Genomic DNA, 19,295 nt, shown 5'->3' with positions numbered 1-19,295 from the left:
TTGTCCTGCCTTCAGGTGCTTTGGAGAACAGGTTGACCCCATCTTCTTTGTGGCAGCCCCTGATGTAAGCACTTGCCAGAAATATCCCGATTAGGAGCATTTGGAAGAACTTTGATGTCGCTTGACATTTTCCACGTGAATAGTTGCAACCCAGCCTTTCCTCTTCCAATGTAAACAAACCTACACAGATGACTTACCAAGCGTGGGAACCTTCGGCTCCTTGGAAGATTGTTGTAGAGGCTCCTTTGTGGTTGGGTGGGGATGCTCTGTGGTAGTTAGCTTTTGTTCTGTAAAAAAGGATATAATTTTAAAACAGCCTCCACTGTATAGCAAGAAAAAAAAAGGGGGGGGGGTTTAGAAACCTTCAAATTAAAACAAAAACGGTTAAAATTGCCCAATGAAAATACAGTTATGGCATTCCAAAGTTGCTTTTCAAAAGGCAACTGGACTTTCTTGGGGGTTTTTTCCCCTTGAAAACATTTCCCTTCTCATCCAAGGAGCTTCTTCGGTTTCTTCAGTTCTGGTATATAGATTCATACCAGTGGTGGGTTGCCCCTGGTTCGGACCGGTTCGCAAGAACCGGTAGTAAAACCAGTGGGAGGCCCCACCCACCACCCCGGATGTCGTCATCAGCGATCTGTGCATGTGCAGAAGCAAGGTGCGCTCGCTCGCTTCGCTCAGGATCCCGTTGCGAACTGGTAGTAAAGGTAAGTAGAACCCACCCCGATTCATACCTTTGTAAATTGTATGATAAGAGATGGAAAGAGGACAGAAGAGGACAGATGACTAGGGAGCTCAAACATCCTTCTTATAAGAAAGTTTGTAAGTCTTTAGCTTGGAGAACAGGAGAACACAACTGGCCCGGTCTAGGAGGCCATGCCTATCATAGAGAAGGTAGACAGGTAGGCCTTTTTCACCCTGTCTCCAAAGTGTCAACCTGCAAAATGGCTTCAACCAAAGCCATGCTAACTTCTGCTTCGTTTCTTGGTTGTCATTCAAGGGGGGGACGGACGGACGGATTTAGGAATGTGGTGTCTCAGCTGGCTAGTGATAACATCTGCCAGCTGGAGTGTGAACCAAATTCATGTCAACAGACACCTGTTGAAGCCGGGTGAGAACCTACACCTGGTGTCAGCACTGACAGCTGGACTGATTGGCCCATGTGACCTGAGAGACCTAGGGGTGGGTGGGGAAATCCTATTCATTGAACTATCCCTGTGGGCGGGAATAATTTAGAGCTAGCTTCACCTTTCTAAGTGCCCATATGATGTACTCATTAAAGGGTTTCTTGAACCTGAACAATGTGTCAGAGTCCTCACTTCCCGGAGTTCATTACTCGGAACCATGACACAAAGTCTAGGATGGGTGTCAGCAACCTGCGGTTCCAGAGCCGCATGTGGCTCTTTGGGCCCTCTGCTGTAGCTCCTTGTCAGGTGATCCCACCACTGGCTGGCCCCGCCCCTCGCCCTCCCCTCCCAGTCACTCCTTGCCTGGCCTGAGAAGGTAAAGGCGACAGTGGGGGATGGAGAAGCAGCCGGGGCAGAGACAGAGAGAGACAGAGAGAGGGGGAGAGAGAGAGACAGAGAGAGATACAGAGGGGGGGGAGGGAGGGACAGATGTCAAAAGGTTTTTGTGGTTCCCCGTGTTTTTTTAACAACCGGATCTCTGCCCTAATGACCGGCTGGGTAGGTGTGACTAGGGGGGGGTCATGTGACTGATGGAAGTGAGTGATGCCAAGTTGGCCACGCCTACCCAGATTTTGTGGCTCCTGCTGTTTTCTTTTCTGTGGGAAACGGGTCCAAATGGCTCTTTGAGTGTTTAAGGTTGCAGACTCCTGGTCTAGGACAAGGAACCTGTTGCAATATTTTCAGGATCAGACTCAATAAAGATAATAGAAATTATAGGTTTAAATATAATTCTCTTTATTCATAATAGGCATTCTATATTCGCTGAATATTCAAGATAGAAGCAAGGAAAATGGGGAGGATGGCTCCTTTTATATACAAGGGGCGGAGCCAGGAATGGGAGTGGTAAAATATGAATACATTAAAGCTCAAGTAATAAGTTAACCCCTGATGTTCCATATATACATTATTTACACATTAGAGAATAAGGCATTTACATCTGACAAATCCCCCTCTAAATGCCGGTTCGTTATACAACACCAGTTACATTCAGATTCAGGACAATATAATACATATAATTTAGAAGTTAAATATTTGTGTTGTTTAGAAGGTAAGGGTTTTGTTAATATGTCAGCTAATTGTTCAGAAGTATCACAATGTATTGCTTTGATGAATCCGTCTTGAGATAGTTGTCTCACGTGCTTAAATTTTATATCAATATGCCTGGACCTTTGTCCAATTGCATCGGATCTAGAAATTTCAATGGCCGCTTTATTATCTTCATGCATAATAAATGGTAAAGTAGGTTTCTTCCAAACATCTGTGATCAAATCATTGAACCATACAAGGTTATTTGCAGCTTTAGACAAGCAAACATATTCTGCTTCTGTGGTAGAGGTGGCTACCAGTTCTTGTTTACCAGTATACCAGTAAACTGGACAATCGTTCAATAGAAAAACATAACCAGAGGTACTCTTTCTGCATGATGTATCACCAGCCCAATCTGCATCAGCATAACAAGTAATTTTTGGTTCTTTGTCATTATTGGGTTCCAATATTAAACAAAAATCTAATGTACTTTTCAGATATCTTAAAATTCTTTTGACAGCTTCCCAATGATACAAGGTTGGTTTGCTAACATATCTTGACAATAAATTGAGAGGTAATGCAATATCTGGCCTAGTCCAATTAGATATATAAAGGAGTGAACCTATAACTGATCTGTAAAATGTGTTATCTTTAAACTCAGGGGAAGATTCATCATTGTTTCTAAGAAAATCAGTTTGCATAGGTGTGTCACATGTTTTGGCATTATTTAAGTTACATTTGTTTAGGAGTTCAATGATTTTATCTTTTTGAGTAAGTTTGAATCCCCTTTTTGTTTTGTTAATTTGTACACCAAGGTATTTATTCACTCTACCTAGTGATTTCAATGAGAAGTGTTCGTTTAACTTATTTACAAAGATTTCCCTGCTCTCTTTATGCTTTCCAATATATAAAATATCATCCACATAAATTAATACAAATTCAATATGATCATTACTCTTTTTTACAAAGAAACAGTTATCAGCAGTGGTGGCGTTGAAATCCATGGTCTTTAGTACTTTTACCAAACAATCGTACCATCTTTTGCCAGATTGCTTCAATCCGTACAGACTCTTATTTAGTAACCAAATTTCGTTCTTATTAGTGTATTGACTGTGTGGTGCTCTTACATATATTTCCTTATCTAATTTTGCATGTAAGTATGCAGTCTGTATGTCATATTGAAACACGTCTAGATTGAGTGCAGATGCTACTACTAGAGCTGTTTTGACACTCTCTGTTCTCACTGTGGGTGAATATGTGTCAGTGTAGTCTTCTGGATATTTTTGTGCATAACCTTGTGCAACTAGTCTGGCCTTGTATAAGGTATTTCCTCCTTCTAAATTCTTAATTTTATAAATCCACCTGGTACCTATAATTGTTTTATCCTTAGGTGCGATCGCAGGTGTGAATACATTTAATCCTTGTAAACTTTTCATTTCTTTTTCCATAGCTAGTTCCCATTTTTCTCTTTCTTCACGGGGAAGTTTCAATACTTCCTCATATGTATTAGGTGTTATTTGTTCTCCATCCATATGCATAATATAATCTTTGTATTTATTTGGTATTTGGTTTCTATTATTTCTAATATTTCTTTCAGGTTTGCTATGGTTGTCATGCAAATATCTGGCTTCCTTTTTTGTTAATGTGTCTGTCTTTATTTTATGCTGACTATTTGTCCAAGTTTTGGTTTTGTTCTTACTTTTGTTAGTATTTTGATTTTCTGTTGTTCCTTCCTCGCAAGATATATTATCTTTGCTTTTATTAGAAAAAATTTCATTAAGGTGCAACTTAGACCAATTGGCCTGCTCATGAAACACAGCTGTTCTGGATACTATAAATTTGTTATTATTATCGATGAATCTGTACCCTTTGGTTCCAGTTTCGTATCCCATGAATCTTAATCTCCTGGATACGTTTTCTCCCTTTCTCCTCAATTGTTTAGGTATGTGCACGTCTGCAGTAACTCCAAATATGTGCATGTGTGCTAATTTAGGTTTTCTATTGTACATCACCTCATATGGTGTCTTATTCACAATACTGGACCATGTTCTATTTTGAGTGTAATTTGAATAATGTAAGGCTTCTGACCAAAATTGTTTGCCTAAACCAGCATCTTCTAATGTGCATCTAATCATGGTTTGTAGTGTGGAGTTCTTTCTCTCTGCAATCCCATTTTGAAAGGCAGAAAATGGATTGGACGTGAAATGTAGCATCCCTCTATCCTTTAACCATTGGGAGAATTCTTTAGACATGAATTCACATCCCCTATCTGTCATAATTTGTTTTATTCTGATATTATGTTGTGTTTCTATGCGTTTGTAGAATTCCTTAAATTTCTGAAAGGTTTCATCCTTGTGCTTTAATGTGTAAACAAAACCATAGCGACTGTAATCATCCACTATTGTTAGGAAGTAACGTTTTCTATAGGTAATTGATGGAGTTAATGGACCAACTAAGTCCATATGTACCAAATCAAAAATATTGTTAGTTGATCTGTTAGATTTTTTTGGTCTAGGACTGGTTTTTAGTTTGGTGGATTTACATACTGAGCATTCTAAATAATTTTCACAATTTTTTATTTTTACACCTTCTGCGTGTTCAGTCATTTTTTGTACTACAGGAAAGCTTGCATGTCCTAACTTCCTATGTAAGATATGAGCACACTCATCATGAATTGGTTTACCTATTTTTGGTTTCTTCTCATTGTGTGTATTTTTGTTATCATGAGTTATTTTACATTCATCATTGTCACTGTTACTGACATTTTCATCATCTGCTTCAATACAATCTTCTATATTTGAATCAATGTTATGTAACCATCTTTCTTTGGTTATCAGATAGGGTAGACCCCCTTTTATCATCACAGTGCCTACATTTGTTTTGTTCTTTTCTATAGTTGCTTTCCCCTTTGAGAAAACTATATTGATGTCAGATTCTCTGCTTAGTTTTATAGCACTTAGTATGTTGTGAGGTATTTCTGGGATTAATAATACCCCCTCTATTTTCCCTAAACCAGGCAAGGTCACATTTCCTCTGCCTAATACTTGAACCTTTTCTTGATTAGCTACCTTTATCACAAACTTATCTTCTGTAAATGAAGATAATATACTTTTGTTATTAGTGGTGTGATTTGTTGCACCAGAATCAATAAGCCAATTATTGTTCTCATCTTGTTGTGTTTTGGTGCTGTCTTGTTTATTTAGCCCATTTAGTGACCCAGATTTTCTCTCTTTTGAATTTTCTCTACCCCCTCTACTTTCTCTGTAGTTTGGTGGGCTTCTATATTTGTGTCTATCTGTGGAAGATTGTCTGTAATTGTATTTGCTCCTATATTCTGGCCTATGTCTCTCCCTGGATCCACAATTGTGGCATCTAAAGACCTCATTATATTTATCTTGAAAGACTACTTTCCTAAAAGATTTGTGTTCTGTTTGGTTACTGGAACGATTTTTTCTTGAATTGTCTTCTGCTATCAATTTGTTAGATAGACTTTCTATTGATAAATATCCCAAATTAATGGTATCTAAGTGTGACATAAAGCTATCCCATGATGGATCAAGTGAATTGATAATAACACTTTTCATAGTTTGATCTGAAATCACTTCCCCCCTCAATTGCAGCTCAGCTCTTATTTTGTTTAGATTTATCAAATGTTCACTTATAGAAACCCCTGGTTTCACTCTAGAAGAAAAGAAATCCTTAGACATTCTTGTGGTTGTGGCTACGCTATCGCTGTGAAATAGATTAAACATGCATTGAATTATTTCTGATACAGTTAGGTTTGGTTTGATGCTATGATACATTGCAGGAGACACGCTAGAAATTATTATGAAAAATGCTCTATGATGTAAACAGTCTATTTTTAAAGTCCAAGGTCTTCTTGGAGGACTAGTTATAAAGAATAGTAAATTTTCTTTCATAAAAATAACCTGAAGCTGTTGGTACCACTCTTGTAAATTAATGCCATCAACTCTAAGTTTTGGGAAGTCACTGGGTAAGTTCCCCACATTATTTTGTCCATTACTTACAACCTGAGGCAGTCCGTGGTCTCTCAAGTGCAGGAAATTACAGAACGGCATTGGGATGCTTGTAACGAGTCTGCGCGGTTCTCTGGCCAGTTCAAGTCTTTCGGGGCCGTCTACGTAGTTTTGCACATGCGCGTTGCTCATTTCTTCTTTGGCGCCGTTGTGGAAGGTTCTCTCCATTTCAGCTCTCTCGATCCGCTCCTCTTCAGATGAGTCGGTCTCTGGCTCGGTTTTTGAGGCTTTGGTGATGGCGGCGGTTCTTCTCTTTCTCTTGTGTGTGCTGGCACTCGATTCTGTCTGCGGTGTAGGACGGAATCGGCATGGCTCTCTGGGCTCGGGTGTCGTCGTTTTCGAAGTCAGGATGGGAGCGTGCAGGTCTTGAGTTGTCGGTTTGATTGCTTGCTTCTTCGTTGATGTCTTAGAAATTTTCAATCTTGGCCCAAAAGCAGCAAAAAGTGTTTTCATTGCTGACTCTACTTGAGACTTTGTTAAATCGTCTTCACTTTCTGATTTTGGTTCATCTGAAGAGTTTGAGACTTCTTTTTCACTTTCTTCGTCTGATAGCGTTTTTCGCGCCAGAAATTTTGAACTGAGCGTTTTGATTGGCTCTGCTTCACTCTCTTTTGAAGTTCGTTGAAACCAAGATGGCTGCCGTTCAAAATTTCGCGCGGGGTCACATCTTTTCTTTTTTACAACTATTTTCTCAGTAGTCATTTCACTCACAGTTTTTTGATCTTTGGGTTTTTCTTTAATGATGTTTTTCTCTCTCGCTGCTCCGCTGTTCCTCAGCATCTCCTGGAGGTCCGCGATGAGGCTTTCATCATTCTTTTGGCTTTTTAGTATTTTTAATATTTCTGACCTGAGTTCGTTATTTTCTATCTCGATTTCTTCCTGGTCGTTATTTTCACTCATCAGTTCTTCTTCTTCAGTGGTGTATTCTTCGGATTCTCTCGAAATCGCATTAGTGGATTCGTTGATCATCTCTTGATCAGTTTCTATTTCTTTGCTGTAGGCCCTGGTGTTGGGCCTATCTTTCTTGGACATTTTTAATTACTTATTGAGTCAATTAACCATCCTCTGCTACCAGCTTGTTGCAATATTTTCAGGATCAGACTCAATAAAGATAATAGAAATTATAGGTTTAAATATAATTCTCTTTATTCATAATAGGCATTCTATATTCGCTGAATATTCAAGATAGAAGCAAGGAAAATGGGGAGGATGGCTCCTTTTATATACAAGGGGCGGAGCCAGGAATGGGAGTGGTAAAATATGAATACATTAAAGCTCAAGTAATAAGTTAACCCCTGATGTTCCATATATACATTATTTACACATTAGAGAATAAGGCATTTACATCTGACAGAACCATCCAATGAAACTGACTCGGGGAGGGGGGGTGGAGGATTAAGCAAAGAAGAAAACTCTTCTTCATGGAGCAAACCTACCTTGTGAAATTCTTTCCCATAAGACTGTGATGGCGAAGGTTGCAGTAGAGCCGGGATGTCAAGCTCAAGGCCCAGGGCCGGATCCGGCCCATGGGGTACTTAGATCTGGCCCACGGGGCTGCTCTGGAAAAGAGAAGGACAGGCCCGCAGTGCTTCTGCCAGTGAAAACGGAGCTTCCGAGCGGCCCTCCCGAGCTCCGTTTTCCATGGCAGAGGGTTGCAGGAGGCTGTGGCAGCCGAAAACGGAGCTTGGGAACCCATTTTCACTGGCAGAGCACTCAGGCCACCACAGGCACCCCCGACACGAGAGACGTCGAGCTGGCCACACCCACCCTGGCCGTGCCCACCTGAGCCCCTGGAGGTCAAACACAACCTGATGAGGCCTGCAATGAAATCGAGTTGGGCACCCCTGCAGTAGAGAAAAGGATTATAGGTCCAGACTTTCTATGTGCATTTGGTTTATTATACGGTGAACCTGAAATTAATCATATCAGAGCTGAGCTGAGCACAGGCCTAATATCCAATATCTTGGTCTGGTTGTTGGTGTCCATGGCAAGTGACAAAGCATTCTGATTCGGGAAGGAACACACCAGGGGTGGGTTCTGCTTACCTTTACCACCGGTTCGCAACGGGATCGTGCGCGCGTACTCGCTTCTCTCGCACACGCGCCTTGCTTCTGCATATGTGCAGAAGCTTCTGCGCATGCGCAGATCGCTGATAACCACATCCAGTTTGAACCAGGGACAACCCACCACTGGAACACACAACCAGCATGGACAAAGAACTATCCAATCCATAGCCTTTACTTTCATGGATCTGTATTCTGGATATTGCTTGTTGTCTGGTCTCCACAAATCAGTAAACTTATAATACAGACAGTAGGTTTTGCAAGGCCTTCTAACAAATCCTCGCCCAAGGATTACCTTCACAGCTGACAGTGGTGTTGAAAAATGAACATTTCTCCTTCAACGCTTCTCCATTCTTCACGCAGCTCCCCGTACCTACAAATGAAGGAAGTGTTGAAACAGAGCACAATAACAAGCCACAGCTTTTACTTCTTCTTCTTCCATATATGGCAATCCAGAAGCAGGCTGGCTGGGTTCGCTCATAACAATAAACTATGGCATGTTTTAATTGTGGTTTGCAAGACCATCACCCAGGGGTGAAATGCTACTGGTTCGGGCCGGTTCGCCCGAACCGGTAGTAAAAATGTTACTGGTTTGACGAACCAGTAGTAAAAAATGTAAAAAAAAAAAGTTCTGACGATCAGCTGAGTGACGTGCGATCATCGGAACTTTTTTTTTTTACTTTTTAAGCATTTTTTTACTACCGGTTTGGGTTAGGGTTAGGGTTAGGGTTAGGGTTAAAAGTTTTTAAAAGGCTCCAACGATCACAGCTGTGCCCCGCGATCGTTGGAGCCTTTTTTTTAAAAAAAATTTAAAGCATTTTTTACTACCTATTTGCCTGAACCAGTAGTAAAAAATGCTTTTAAAAAGTTTTTTAAAAGGTTCCTACGATCGCGCACCACAGCTGATCACCCCCCAGCGCGCTGTTCTACTTAACCTTCCCAAGCCTCCTTTTGGCACACACTGTGTGTGCAGCTCGTGTTTGGTGCACACTGCGCACATGTATGCGCAACATGCATTTGGTGCATGGCGCGCATGCGTGGCCAGCGAACCGGTAGTAAACCGGTTCAGATTTTACCACTGCCATCACCCCTCATCCACAGAATGCCTCCAGATACCAGTTGCAAAGGAACGGTGGTGGGAAAGGATGAAGTCTCCATCTTTCGCTTGGGAGCACCTGGTGAGGGGTCTAGGACAACTTCCTACTGTCGACTCACCAAGGACAAATTGCCATGGCCAACTCGCTGCAGGACAATCCACATGGGATAATTCAATGCAATAAATGTTATCTGCCACGCTTTCTTCTACATTTTTCAACACTACTGTCAAGAGGAGCCGAGGTGGCACAGTGGTTAGAGTGCAGCACTGCAGGCTACTTCAGCTGACTGCTTAACTGGAGTTCAAATCTCAGTGGCTCAAAGTTGACTCAGCCTTCCATCCTTCCGAGGTGGGAAAAATGAAGACCCAGATTGTTGGAGGGCAATAGGCTGACTACAGCAGTGTTTCTCAACCTTGGTAGCTTGAAGATGGGTGGACTTCAACTTCCAGAATCCCCCAGCCAGCAGTGCTGGCTGCGGGATTCTGGGAGTTGAAGTCTACCCATCTTCAAGCTTCCAAGGTTGAGAAACACTGGTCTAGAGAGTCTAGAGAGAGCTGTAAAAGCAGTGGTATGAAGCGGTATATAAATCTAAGTGCTATTTTTTTTTAAATAGTCTTTATTAAATATTTACAATAAAATTAACACACAATAATGGTTGAAAAGCAATATAGGAAACAAAAACATAGAAACACCTAAACACAGGACTAAAGCCAAACAACAAACAAGACTAACCAAGAGTTAAGCTCACTCTCCAATTGATATTAACTAATATCATCCTAGCCAAACATTCCAATGCAATCAGGTTCTTTTTACTAACTACAAAACAATTGGTCTGTTTTTATCAAAATTGTAAAGAGTTATAAAGCCTAGTAACTTCATTGATTTATCCTTGCAGTTTTCTAAGCACCCAATATGAACACAACCTCGTTTTCATCCACAAAGCATTTGAAACCATTCTTAAAAATTGCCTAAAAGAAACAACAGCAGGAGCTTACCTATTCCCAATAGCTAAGCTCCTACTGTTGTTTCTTTTAGGCAATTTTAAAGAATGGTTTCAAATGCTTTGGGTCTAGGAAGATGACTGTCTTTTGCTTGGTTTGCTGAGTGTTAGAAGAAGTCTGGAGTCTGTTAGAAGAAGGGGGAGTTCTTATCCTGAAGCTGGATAAGAAAATAAGATAATCTATGGGGTCCTTGTTACTTGCTTGGTTGTTTTCTTGCAAACAGTTCATTACCAAACTAGGTAACCAGTTGTGGGATTCAATTTTTTTTACTACTGCTTCTGTGGGCATGGCGTGATGGGTGTGGCTCGGTGGGTGTGGCAGGAGAAGGATACTGCAAAATCTCCATTCCTTCCTACTCCTGGAGGAAGGCTACTGCAAAATCCCCATTCCCTCCCCACTCCAGGGGAAGGCTACTGCAAAATCCCCATTCCTTCCCACTCCAGGGGAAGGCTACTGCAAAATCCCCATTCCCTCCCCACTCCAGGGGAAGGCTACTGCAAAATCCCCATTCCTTCCCACTCCAGGGGAAGGATACTGCAAAATCCCCGTTCCCTCCCCATTCCAGGGGAAGGCTACTGCAAAATCCCCATTCCTTCCCACTTCAAGGGAAGGCTACTGCAATATCCCCATTCCCTCCCCACCCCACTAACCTGCTTTCCAGCCCCGTTCTCCTCTGCAGGGCAACAAAATAAGACCCTGCCGATCAGCTGGGAGGCAGCAAATAAATCGATTGGGTGCCCCAGCCTTACAGGCTAGGCCTCCCTGCAGCCCCCTGGGATCCGTGGGGACTCATGGAAGGGGCGTGCATGCGTGGCCAACCAGAGGTGGTATTTGCCAGTTCTCCGAACTACTCAAAATTTCCGCTACTGGTTTGCCAGAACTGGTCTGAACCGGCTGAATACCACCTGTGTAGGTAACATTATCACAGCACTGATGATGTTACCTAGTTTGGTAAGGAAATGTCTGCAAGAAAACAACCATGCTCAGAGAGCAACAAGGATCCACTGTTCAACCTTGAGCTACAAATATTGTGTTCTATGAGCTAACGTAACTCTCCCTGCTTCTTGAACTCAAACTCTTAGTTTCTAATCCATACTGGGCCAGCAATTCTCACTAGCAACAAGCACCAGATCTCAAAAATCAACAGACAGCAAAGGCTGTTCTTTTACAGCTCCGGGCTATCCCTCCCTTCCTGGAACTGTAGCCAGGGCAACAAGTCAGGTGCAAACCAAAAGACATTCAGATCTTGAGATGGCGCTTAGATGTTCCCATAAAATAGAAGGATTTTCAGAGTGCTGGCCTTAACGTGGCTCTTGTGGACCATTACAACTTTTAGCATCTGTCACCATTGGCCATGAAGGCTAATCTGCTAGAAGTTGCAATCTGCCAGTTGATAGCTCATCCTTGCAAAAAAATTGAGCTCCTCACAAGGAGATAGTAGTAACTGTGAGAGGGATCTTGGAATTGTAGTGGACAATCACTTAAATCTGAGCCAGCCGTGTGTTGCAGCTGCCAAAAAAGCCAACACAGTTCTAGGCTGCATAAACAGAGGGATAGAATCAAGATCACATGAAGAGTTAATACCGCTTTATAATGCCTTGATGAGGCCACATTTAGAATACTGCATCCAATTTTGGTCCCCATGATGTAAAAAAGATGTTGAGACTCTAGAAAGAGTGCAGAGAAGAGCAACAAAGATGATTAGGGGACCGGAAGCTAAAACATATGAGGAACAGTTGCAGGAACTGGGTATGTCTAGTTTAATGAAAAGAAGGATTAGGGGTGACATGATAGCAGTCTTCCAATATCTCAGGGGCTGCCACAAAGAAGAGGGAGTCAAGCTATTCTCCAAAGCACCTGAGGATAGGACAAGCAGCAATGGGTGGAAACTAATCAAGGAGAGAAGAAACCTAGAACTAAGGGGAAATTTCCTGACAGTGAGAACAATTAACCAGTGGAACAACTTGCCTCCAGAAGTTGTGAATGCTCCAACACTGGAAGTTTTTAAAGAAGGGATTGGATAACCATTTGTCTGAAATGGCATAGGGTTTCCTGCCTAAGCAGGGGGTTGGACTAGAAGACCTCCAAGGTCCCTTCCCACTCTACAATCCTATCCTATCCTATCCTATCCTATCCTATCCTATCCTATCCTATCCTATCCTATCCTATCCTATCCTATCCTATCCTATCCTATCCTATCTGACAGCATCCATCAATTCTAGACATTGGTGACTTGAACCCTGACCATTCTGAGCAGCATTTCAATTTATGTAAGATGCCAGTAAACTCTGACCAAAAATTCAAGCCTGTGCTGGTAAGACAGAGAAAATTGCACTCTATAATAATGGTCTAAACAGTCATTAAAACTAATTTATGGCACTGGTCATCTTCTGACGTATTTTTTGGGTGCTGCTGCACAAACCTAGCAACGTTATACAGTATGTATGTTGTCACAGAGTTGGTATCCAAGAGCAGCAGGGAAGTATAAAATTGCATCCTGAGTATTTATGCAATAACGATAAAGTGGTAATAATGGTAAAATGAAGTATGCAATGCAAATATTGGGCCAGCATATTATTTTTTTTCATTGACTTACCTGGCTTCTCATGAGGCTCCTGACAGTGTTTCCAAATGCAGTTTGTAATATTCTGGGAAGGAGAACCTTCAGTGCATTGTTTACATGACTCCAGATCTTTACAGTCCCCTGTTTAAAAAATAAAAAGGCATAAAAAGGTTGTTTTCCTTCCGGTCTATAGATGTGGATCCTAAAGGGTTGGTTGAAGTGACAGAAAATTGTTAAGTTCTAGAGTTATTCAATGACATTCAATTATTCAATTATTCTTTCTTCTGGATAATCTTTTCTTTTTTTGATGATTTGGTTTAATGGAGGTTTGTACTTTCTATCTAGGCTAAAATTGATGCTTTAAAACTCTATATGTATTATATCACTCTCTGCAATTCTATCCATATTGCTATATTTTTTTTCTGTAATTTTTAATAATTTTCAATAAAATTTTTTAAAAAATAAGAGTTATTCAATGACCAGGAACTGTCAAAAAATTGCCCTTTTTGCCTTTTGCCTCCCGCCCCCAAATTTTCAGATATTTAATTTGGATTTGACAGATAATCCTCAATTTACAACTATTCATTAGCAACTGTTTGAAGGCACAATAGCTGTGAAAAAAAGCTATTTATTACCAGTCCTTGACTATTATAGCATCCCCACAATTACATGAACAACATTTGAGCGCTTGGCAACTGGCATGCATTTATGATGATTGCAGCATCCAAGGGTCATGGGATCATCATATGTGTGTTGTGGCCTGCCTGCAGCCAGGGGAGCTGGCAGCAGAGTCAGACAATGAGGATGTTGGGAAGAAACTTGGGCCAGTCCTGGGGGCTGGGGAAAGCTCGGACGAGAGCTCTGCGTTGAAGGCAGAGAGGGAGCTAGACAGCAGTGAGGCAGAGGAACAGCTGGAACCTGTTCCCAGTGTGTCCATGTGCAGAGCTGCCAGAAGACGAGAACAACTCAGAAAGCAGGGTCGATTTGGGAGTAAAGCCACACCTTGGAGGTGATTGGCCCCTCCCATAGGAAACAAAAGAGGAACAAATGGGGAGTGGGCTTTTGCAGGAAACAATTCATTCATTCTGTGACTCTGAGAGACTCTGTGCCAAGTTTTGCCTTGTACAGCATTTGGAAACTAGTTACCTGGCAGCTTTCCAAGCAAGATAAGGTCTGTGTTGATAAATATTCCTTTGAAAAACTGTTTGGATAGGCCTTGATGACTGTGAATGAAAGGAATTCACAGTCGTGTAAATAAAAGAGGTTTTGCCGGGACCAAGACTCTGCTTCCTGCTTTTTAAGGGAGCCTAGGTCAGAACAGTGTGACCTTCCCAGCCAGCTTCCAAGAAGCAAAATAATGGGGGAAGCTGGATTTAAAAATAATGGGGGAAGCTTAATGACCACATGATTCTCTTAATGACTACTGTGATTTGCTTAAGAACTGTGACAAAAAGTCATAAAATCAAGTGCAACTCTGCAACTCATTTAACAATCACCTTGCTTAGCGATGGAAATTCTGAACCCAACTGAGGTCATAAGTCAAGGACTCCCTGTCCTTGACAGGGAGTTGCCATGCTACTTTCAGAACTGTCTTTTAACTTATCCCTAACATTAGAGGCTCAACGTGGAGTGGTGTGGTGGCCTAGAGGCGGAGCTTTCACCTCACAATCAGGGGGCTGTGAGTTCAATCCTAGGTAGAGGCAGATATTTCTCTCTCTGGGCACACTGAGAATATATCTGCTGAACAAAACTCTGCATTGGCAACAGGAAGGGCATCCGGCCATTAAAACAATTTCAATTTTTTCAATTTAATTCAATTTGTATGCCGCCCCTCTCCGAAGACTCAGAGCGGCTCACAATACATTTAAAATCCTAATAAAAAACATTTTAAAATTAAAAACATTAAAAACATTAAAACTCAATCATACCATTCATGGCCGGATCTTGCCAGATCGCAAGAGCAAGATCAACGGCCCCAGGCCTGCCGGAAAAGCCAGGTCTTCACTGCTTTTTGGAAGGCCAATAGGGCGGGGATGGTCCGGACCTCAGGAGGTAACTGGTTCCAGAGAGCTGGGGCAGCCACAGAGAAGGCCCTTCCCCACGGGCCTGCCAGCCGGCATTGTTTAGCTGACGGAACCCGGAGGAGATCAATTCTGTGGGATCTTACCGGTCGCTGGGAGCTATGCGGTAGGAGGCGGTCTTGAAGATAACCTGGCCCTGAGCCATGTAGGGCTTTAAAGGTAATAACCAACACCTTGAATTGTGACCGGAGACCAATAGGGAGCCAGTGCAGCTCGTGGAGAATTGGTGTAATGTGGGTGTACCTAGGTGCATCCACGACAGCTCGCGCGGCTGCGTTCTGGACCAACTGTAGTCTCTGAACACTTTTCGAGGGTAGCCCCATGTAAAACATTCTGTTAACTCCATTCAGTTGCCCAGACTCCACCTCGCAAGGGAATATGGGGTCATTAAATGAAGATGATTAGAGGCTCAACATGAACTCTGATCAACTTAATGCAGGGTTGTACACTGCCAAGGTACTGAGATCTTCATCCTGGACTCCATCACCACCGGAAAAGGGACTGGGAGCACCAAACGCATTTTGTGTTTGCTGCGAAGAAACCGTGACACTATCAGTTAAACTTTAGAGAATTTAACCGATCAGACCAAGGAAACCCACGCAGCAACTATTCTAAACATTGTGAGAATGATTACGGTTGGGTGCACACACCGAGTTAAGCCCAAACCTGTCTCGTTTTGTTTGCTTTTGTTTATTTTTGTTATTTTTAATGCAAGAATCCAGCTTCTGCTTCCTTTCTTTTGAAAACCGTGCTATATATCGTGCGAATCTGGCCAATGATGATTTCTAATAGGGAAAAAAACCCTAATGAACAAAACAATTAGCCTGACGTATAAGCCGTAAGCCAAAACTGCATTTCTGTCACTTTTAGGAAGAGATATTTTGATCTTCTTCTTCTTGTTTTTCTACTCTTTCAGTATTATATCCTTGGGCTTCTTTGGATCTACTAGCTTGTTAGCCTGCAGGCAGTTGCCATTAGTTTCTGTGTATCATGTAGAAAATAATATTTTTCTCTGACTACAGTCTATGCACTGGATGGGGTAAGACCAGTGGTGGGTTCCTCCCGGTTTGGCCCGGTTCGTCCGAGCTGGTAGCGGTGACGGATGGATGGGGGGAGGGTCGCGCACGCAAGGGCGGGGGCGCGACATGGGGAGGCATTGAATTATGGCTGTGGGCATGCGTGCGCACGACACCCCCCGCACTCCCCCCGCTTTTGGCACGCGACGGCAAAAAGGTTAGCCATCACTGACTTATATGTTCAAAGTCAGTTTGGTGTAGTGGTGAAGGTACTGGCCTAGAGACCAGGAGGCAGTGAGTTCTGGTCTTCCCTTAGACATGAAAGCTACTGGGTGACCTGGGGCCAGTTCCTCTCCTCCAACCTAACCCATTTCACAGAGTAACCGTTGCAGGGAAAATAGAAGGCAGGAGCAGTGTGTGTGTATGTGTGTATATGTGTGCGCATAAAGGCAGAACATAAATCTAACGATCCATTAATAAACACTGTTGCCAAGGCAAGTACATTGAAAGTAACTGGGATTTGAGCTTGTCGATAGCACCATTTTGCTGGAAAAGAGCCAGCTTGATGATACTATACCGAATGTTGTATCTCCATAAGAAGGGCATCCTGTATCACTTACGCATGTGGTATTGTGTTAACCTTGCCGGTTGGTGCGTAGTGCTGGCCTGCTTATGTCAACACTGTCAAAAACCTCCATTTTTTCTGGGACAACAATAAGGCAATAGCAGTTGGAAATTCATTGAAGATTAAATAAACCTACAAATGGTGCCTGTTCAGGACTTCAGGCTCAAGAGGAGCCTCCTACAGAGGAATTATTGAGTCTGTCATCTGCACCTCCATAACTGTCTGGTTTGGTTCTGCAACCCAACAAGACAGACACAGACTTCAGAGGATAATTAGAACTGCAAAAAAAAAACAATTGCTACCAACCTGCCCTCCATTGAGGACCTGTATACTGCACGAGTCAAAAAGAGGGCTGTGAAAATATCTACAGACCCCTCACATCCTGGACATAAACTGTTTCAACTCCTACCCTTAAAACGACGCTATAGAGCTCTGCACACCAGAACAACTAGACACAAGAACAGTTTTCTCCCGAATGCCATTATTCTGCTAAACAAATAATTCCCCCAACACTGTCAAACTATTCACTAAGTCTGCATTACTATTACTATTAATCTTCTCATCGTTCCTATCACCCATCTCCTCCCACTTATGACTGTATGATTGTAACTTGTTGCTGTATCCTTACAATTTATATTGATTGTTTCCTGGTATGATTTGATTGCTTATTGGTACCCTATGACTAGCATTAAGTGTTGTACCTTAGGATTCTTGACGAATGTATCTTTTCTTTTTATGTACACTGAGAGCATATGCACCAAAGACAAATTCCTTGTGTGTTGAATCACACTTGGCCAATAAAGAATTGCATTGTATTGTGTTGTGTTAAGAGCAGGGGTCTCCAACCTTGGCAACTTTAAGCCTGGAGGACTTCAACTCTGGCTGGGGAATTCTGGGAGTTGAAGTCCTCCTGGCTTAAAGTTGCCAAGGTTGGAGACCCCTGTTCAAGAGGACAGCTGGTTTTGAGCCCAAAGCTAATAACTATCTGCCATGAGAACAACTTTCCACTGCTGTCTGGGTCAGGATGGGTTGCATTTCAAACTTCCATACTCCTCAGCCAACAGGCAAAAACAATGAGGACACCCTTCCCGAGAAAAGGGAACCCATCCTCCCTTGGAGTAATTGATTGAGCAACTCTAACTTCTAAGATGTTTATGCCTAACATTCAGCCAAATGCTATAGTTAATTCTCTGCTTCCTTCTTTAATTATGGTGCCCGGAACTGGGATAATATTCAACCTGGGATCTGACAAAGCAAGGCAAATTCAAGATTTTTGTACCTAATCCCTAACTATTCTAGCATGCTATGATTTCACATACTGTAGTGGCCAAAATTGTGGAAACCTTTTGGGGAAAGTGTATTTTTGAGATTTGATGGCTAATAACACCACTTTTTTTTTTTGGAGTTTCAAGATAATCCTATTCCACTGCTGGAATGGCCTGGGAATAGCCCAGACCTTCACCCCATTGAAAATCTATGGAGCTGACTAAAGAAACTTGTTAATCAGAAGCGACCCAGCAATAAAACCCAGTTAATAGAAGCCATCATTTAATCTTGGTTTCACATGATAACAGCTGCAGGACTAAAAGACTTGGTTAACTCCACGGGAAGATGTTGTAAGGCCGTAATTCATGCTAAAGGTTACCCAACTAAATATTAACTGACATGGTGATAATTTTTGTATATCTTGTTTTTTCTACCTGTTTCATTTTTCTTCTTTATGCTGTAACTGCTGTTCTAATAGCAAATCCTTCATAAACGTTATTGCATTACATTCTTGATTAAATTCTCTTTCCATTGATATAAAATTTTATGGTACTACTCCCCCCAAAAAAGTGGTGTTATTAGCTAGTTTTAGAAAATACACTTTTCTCAAAAGGTTTCCACAATTTTGGCCACTACTGTACATATAAAAAGTAGTAAAGCTTTAAAATGGAGGTTCAAATGAAGCAATCCCTCCCACCTCCTCATAATACTCATCTATTGTTAACTTCAGTATCTTAATCATAAACCATACACTATCACAAAGTGCAGTGAACCGCTTAAAAAGGTTGTAACAACTGTCTTGCTTAGCAATGGAAATTCTCATCCCAATGGTGGTCGTAAATCAAGGATTACCTGTACAGGTAGGCCTTGAATTGCAGCAAATAGAGCCCAACATTTGTATCGCTAATTTGTTAAGTGAGTTTTGCCCCATTTTACGACTTTTCTTGCCAGAGTTGTTAAATGCATGGCTGCATTCGGTAAGTTAGTAACACGGTTGTTAAGTGAATCTGGCTTCCCCATTGACTTTGCTTGTGAGAAGGTTGCAAAAGGGGATCACATAACCTCGGGACACTGCAACCGTCATAAATGTGAGTCAGTTGCCAAGCATCTCAATTTTGATCACGTGACCACCACCAGGGGGCTGCAAAGGTCTTGTGAAAAGCATCCTTTTTTTCAAGTTTTCATTGTAACTTTGAACGGTCACTAAATGAACTGTTGTAAGTCGAGGACTACCTGTATAGCTCTTTTTAAGTGATTGGGATAGTTCACAACCTCTGGAGATCTTTCTACTCTGCAGAGGGCAGAAAGATTTCATATCTGCCATGCAACTCTA

The 19,295-nt window shown here is 41.9% G+C and overlaps 1 protein-coding gene across 1 annotated transcript in view; it reads right to left on the bottom strand.

The window, feature by feature from the left end:
- CD164L2 (CD164 molecule like 2) overlaps nt 1-19,295 on the bottom strand; it is a 41,237-nt gene that overhangs the window by 8,996 nt on the left and 12,946 nt on the right. Inside the window, exons 3-5 of the mRNA XM_070950038.1 lie at nt 13,008-13,115; nt 8,609-8,686; nt 198-287 (exon numbers count right to left, since the gene is read on the bottom strand). Of these exons, the coding sequence (XP_070806139.1) occupies nt 198-287; nt 8,609-8,686; nt 13,008-13,115 (276 nt within the window). The remainder of the gene's footprint in view (nt 1-197; nt 288-8,608; nt 8,687-13,007; nt 13,116-19,295) is intronic.

This window comes from Pituophis catenifer, unplaced genomic scaffold (genome assembly GCF_029215685.1).
Source record: "Pituophis catenifer annectens isolate HBS135680 unplaced genomic scaffold, rPitCat1.0.hap2 SCAF_9, whole genome shotgun sequence".
Classification (NCBI taxonomy): domain Eukaryota; kingdom Metazoa; phylum Chordata; class Lepidosauria; order Squamata; family Colubridae; genus Pituophis; species Pituophis catenifer.
Note: the sequence above shows the minus strand (reverse complement) of the source record. Positions and strands in the feature narration are given on the sequence as shown.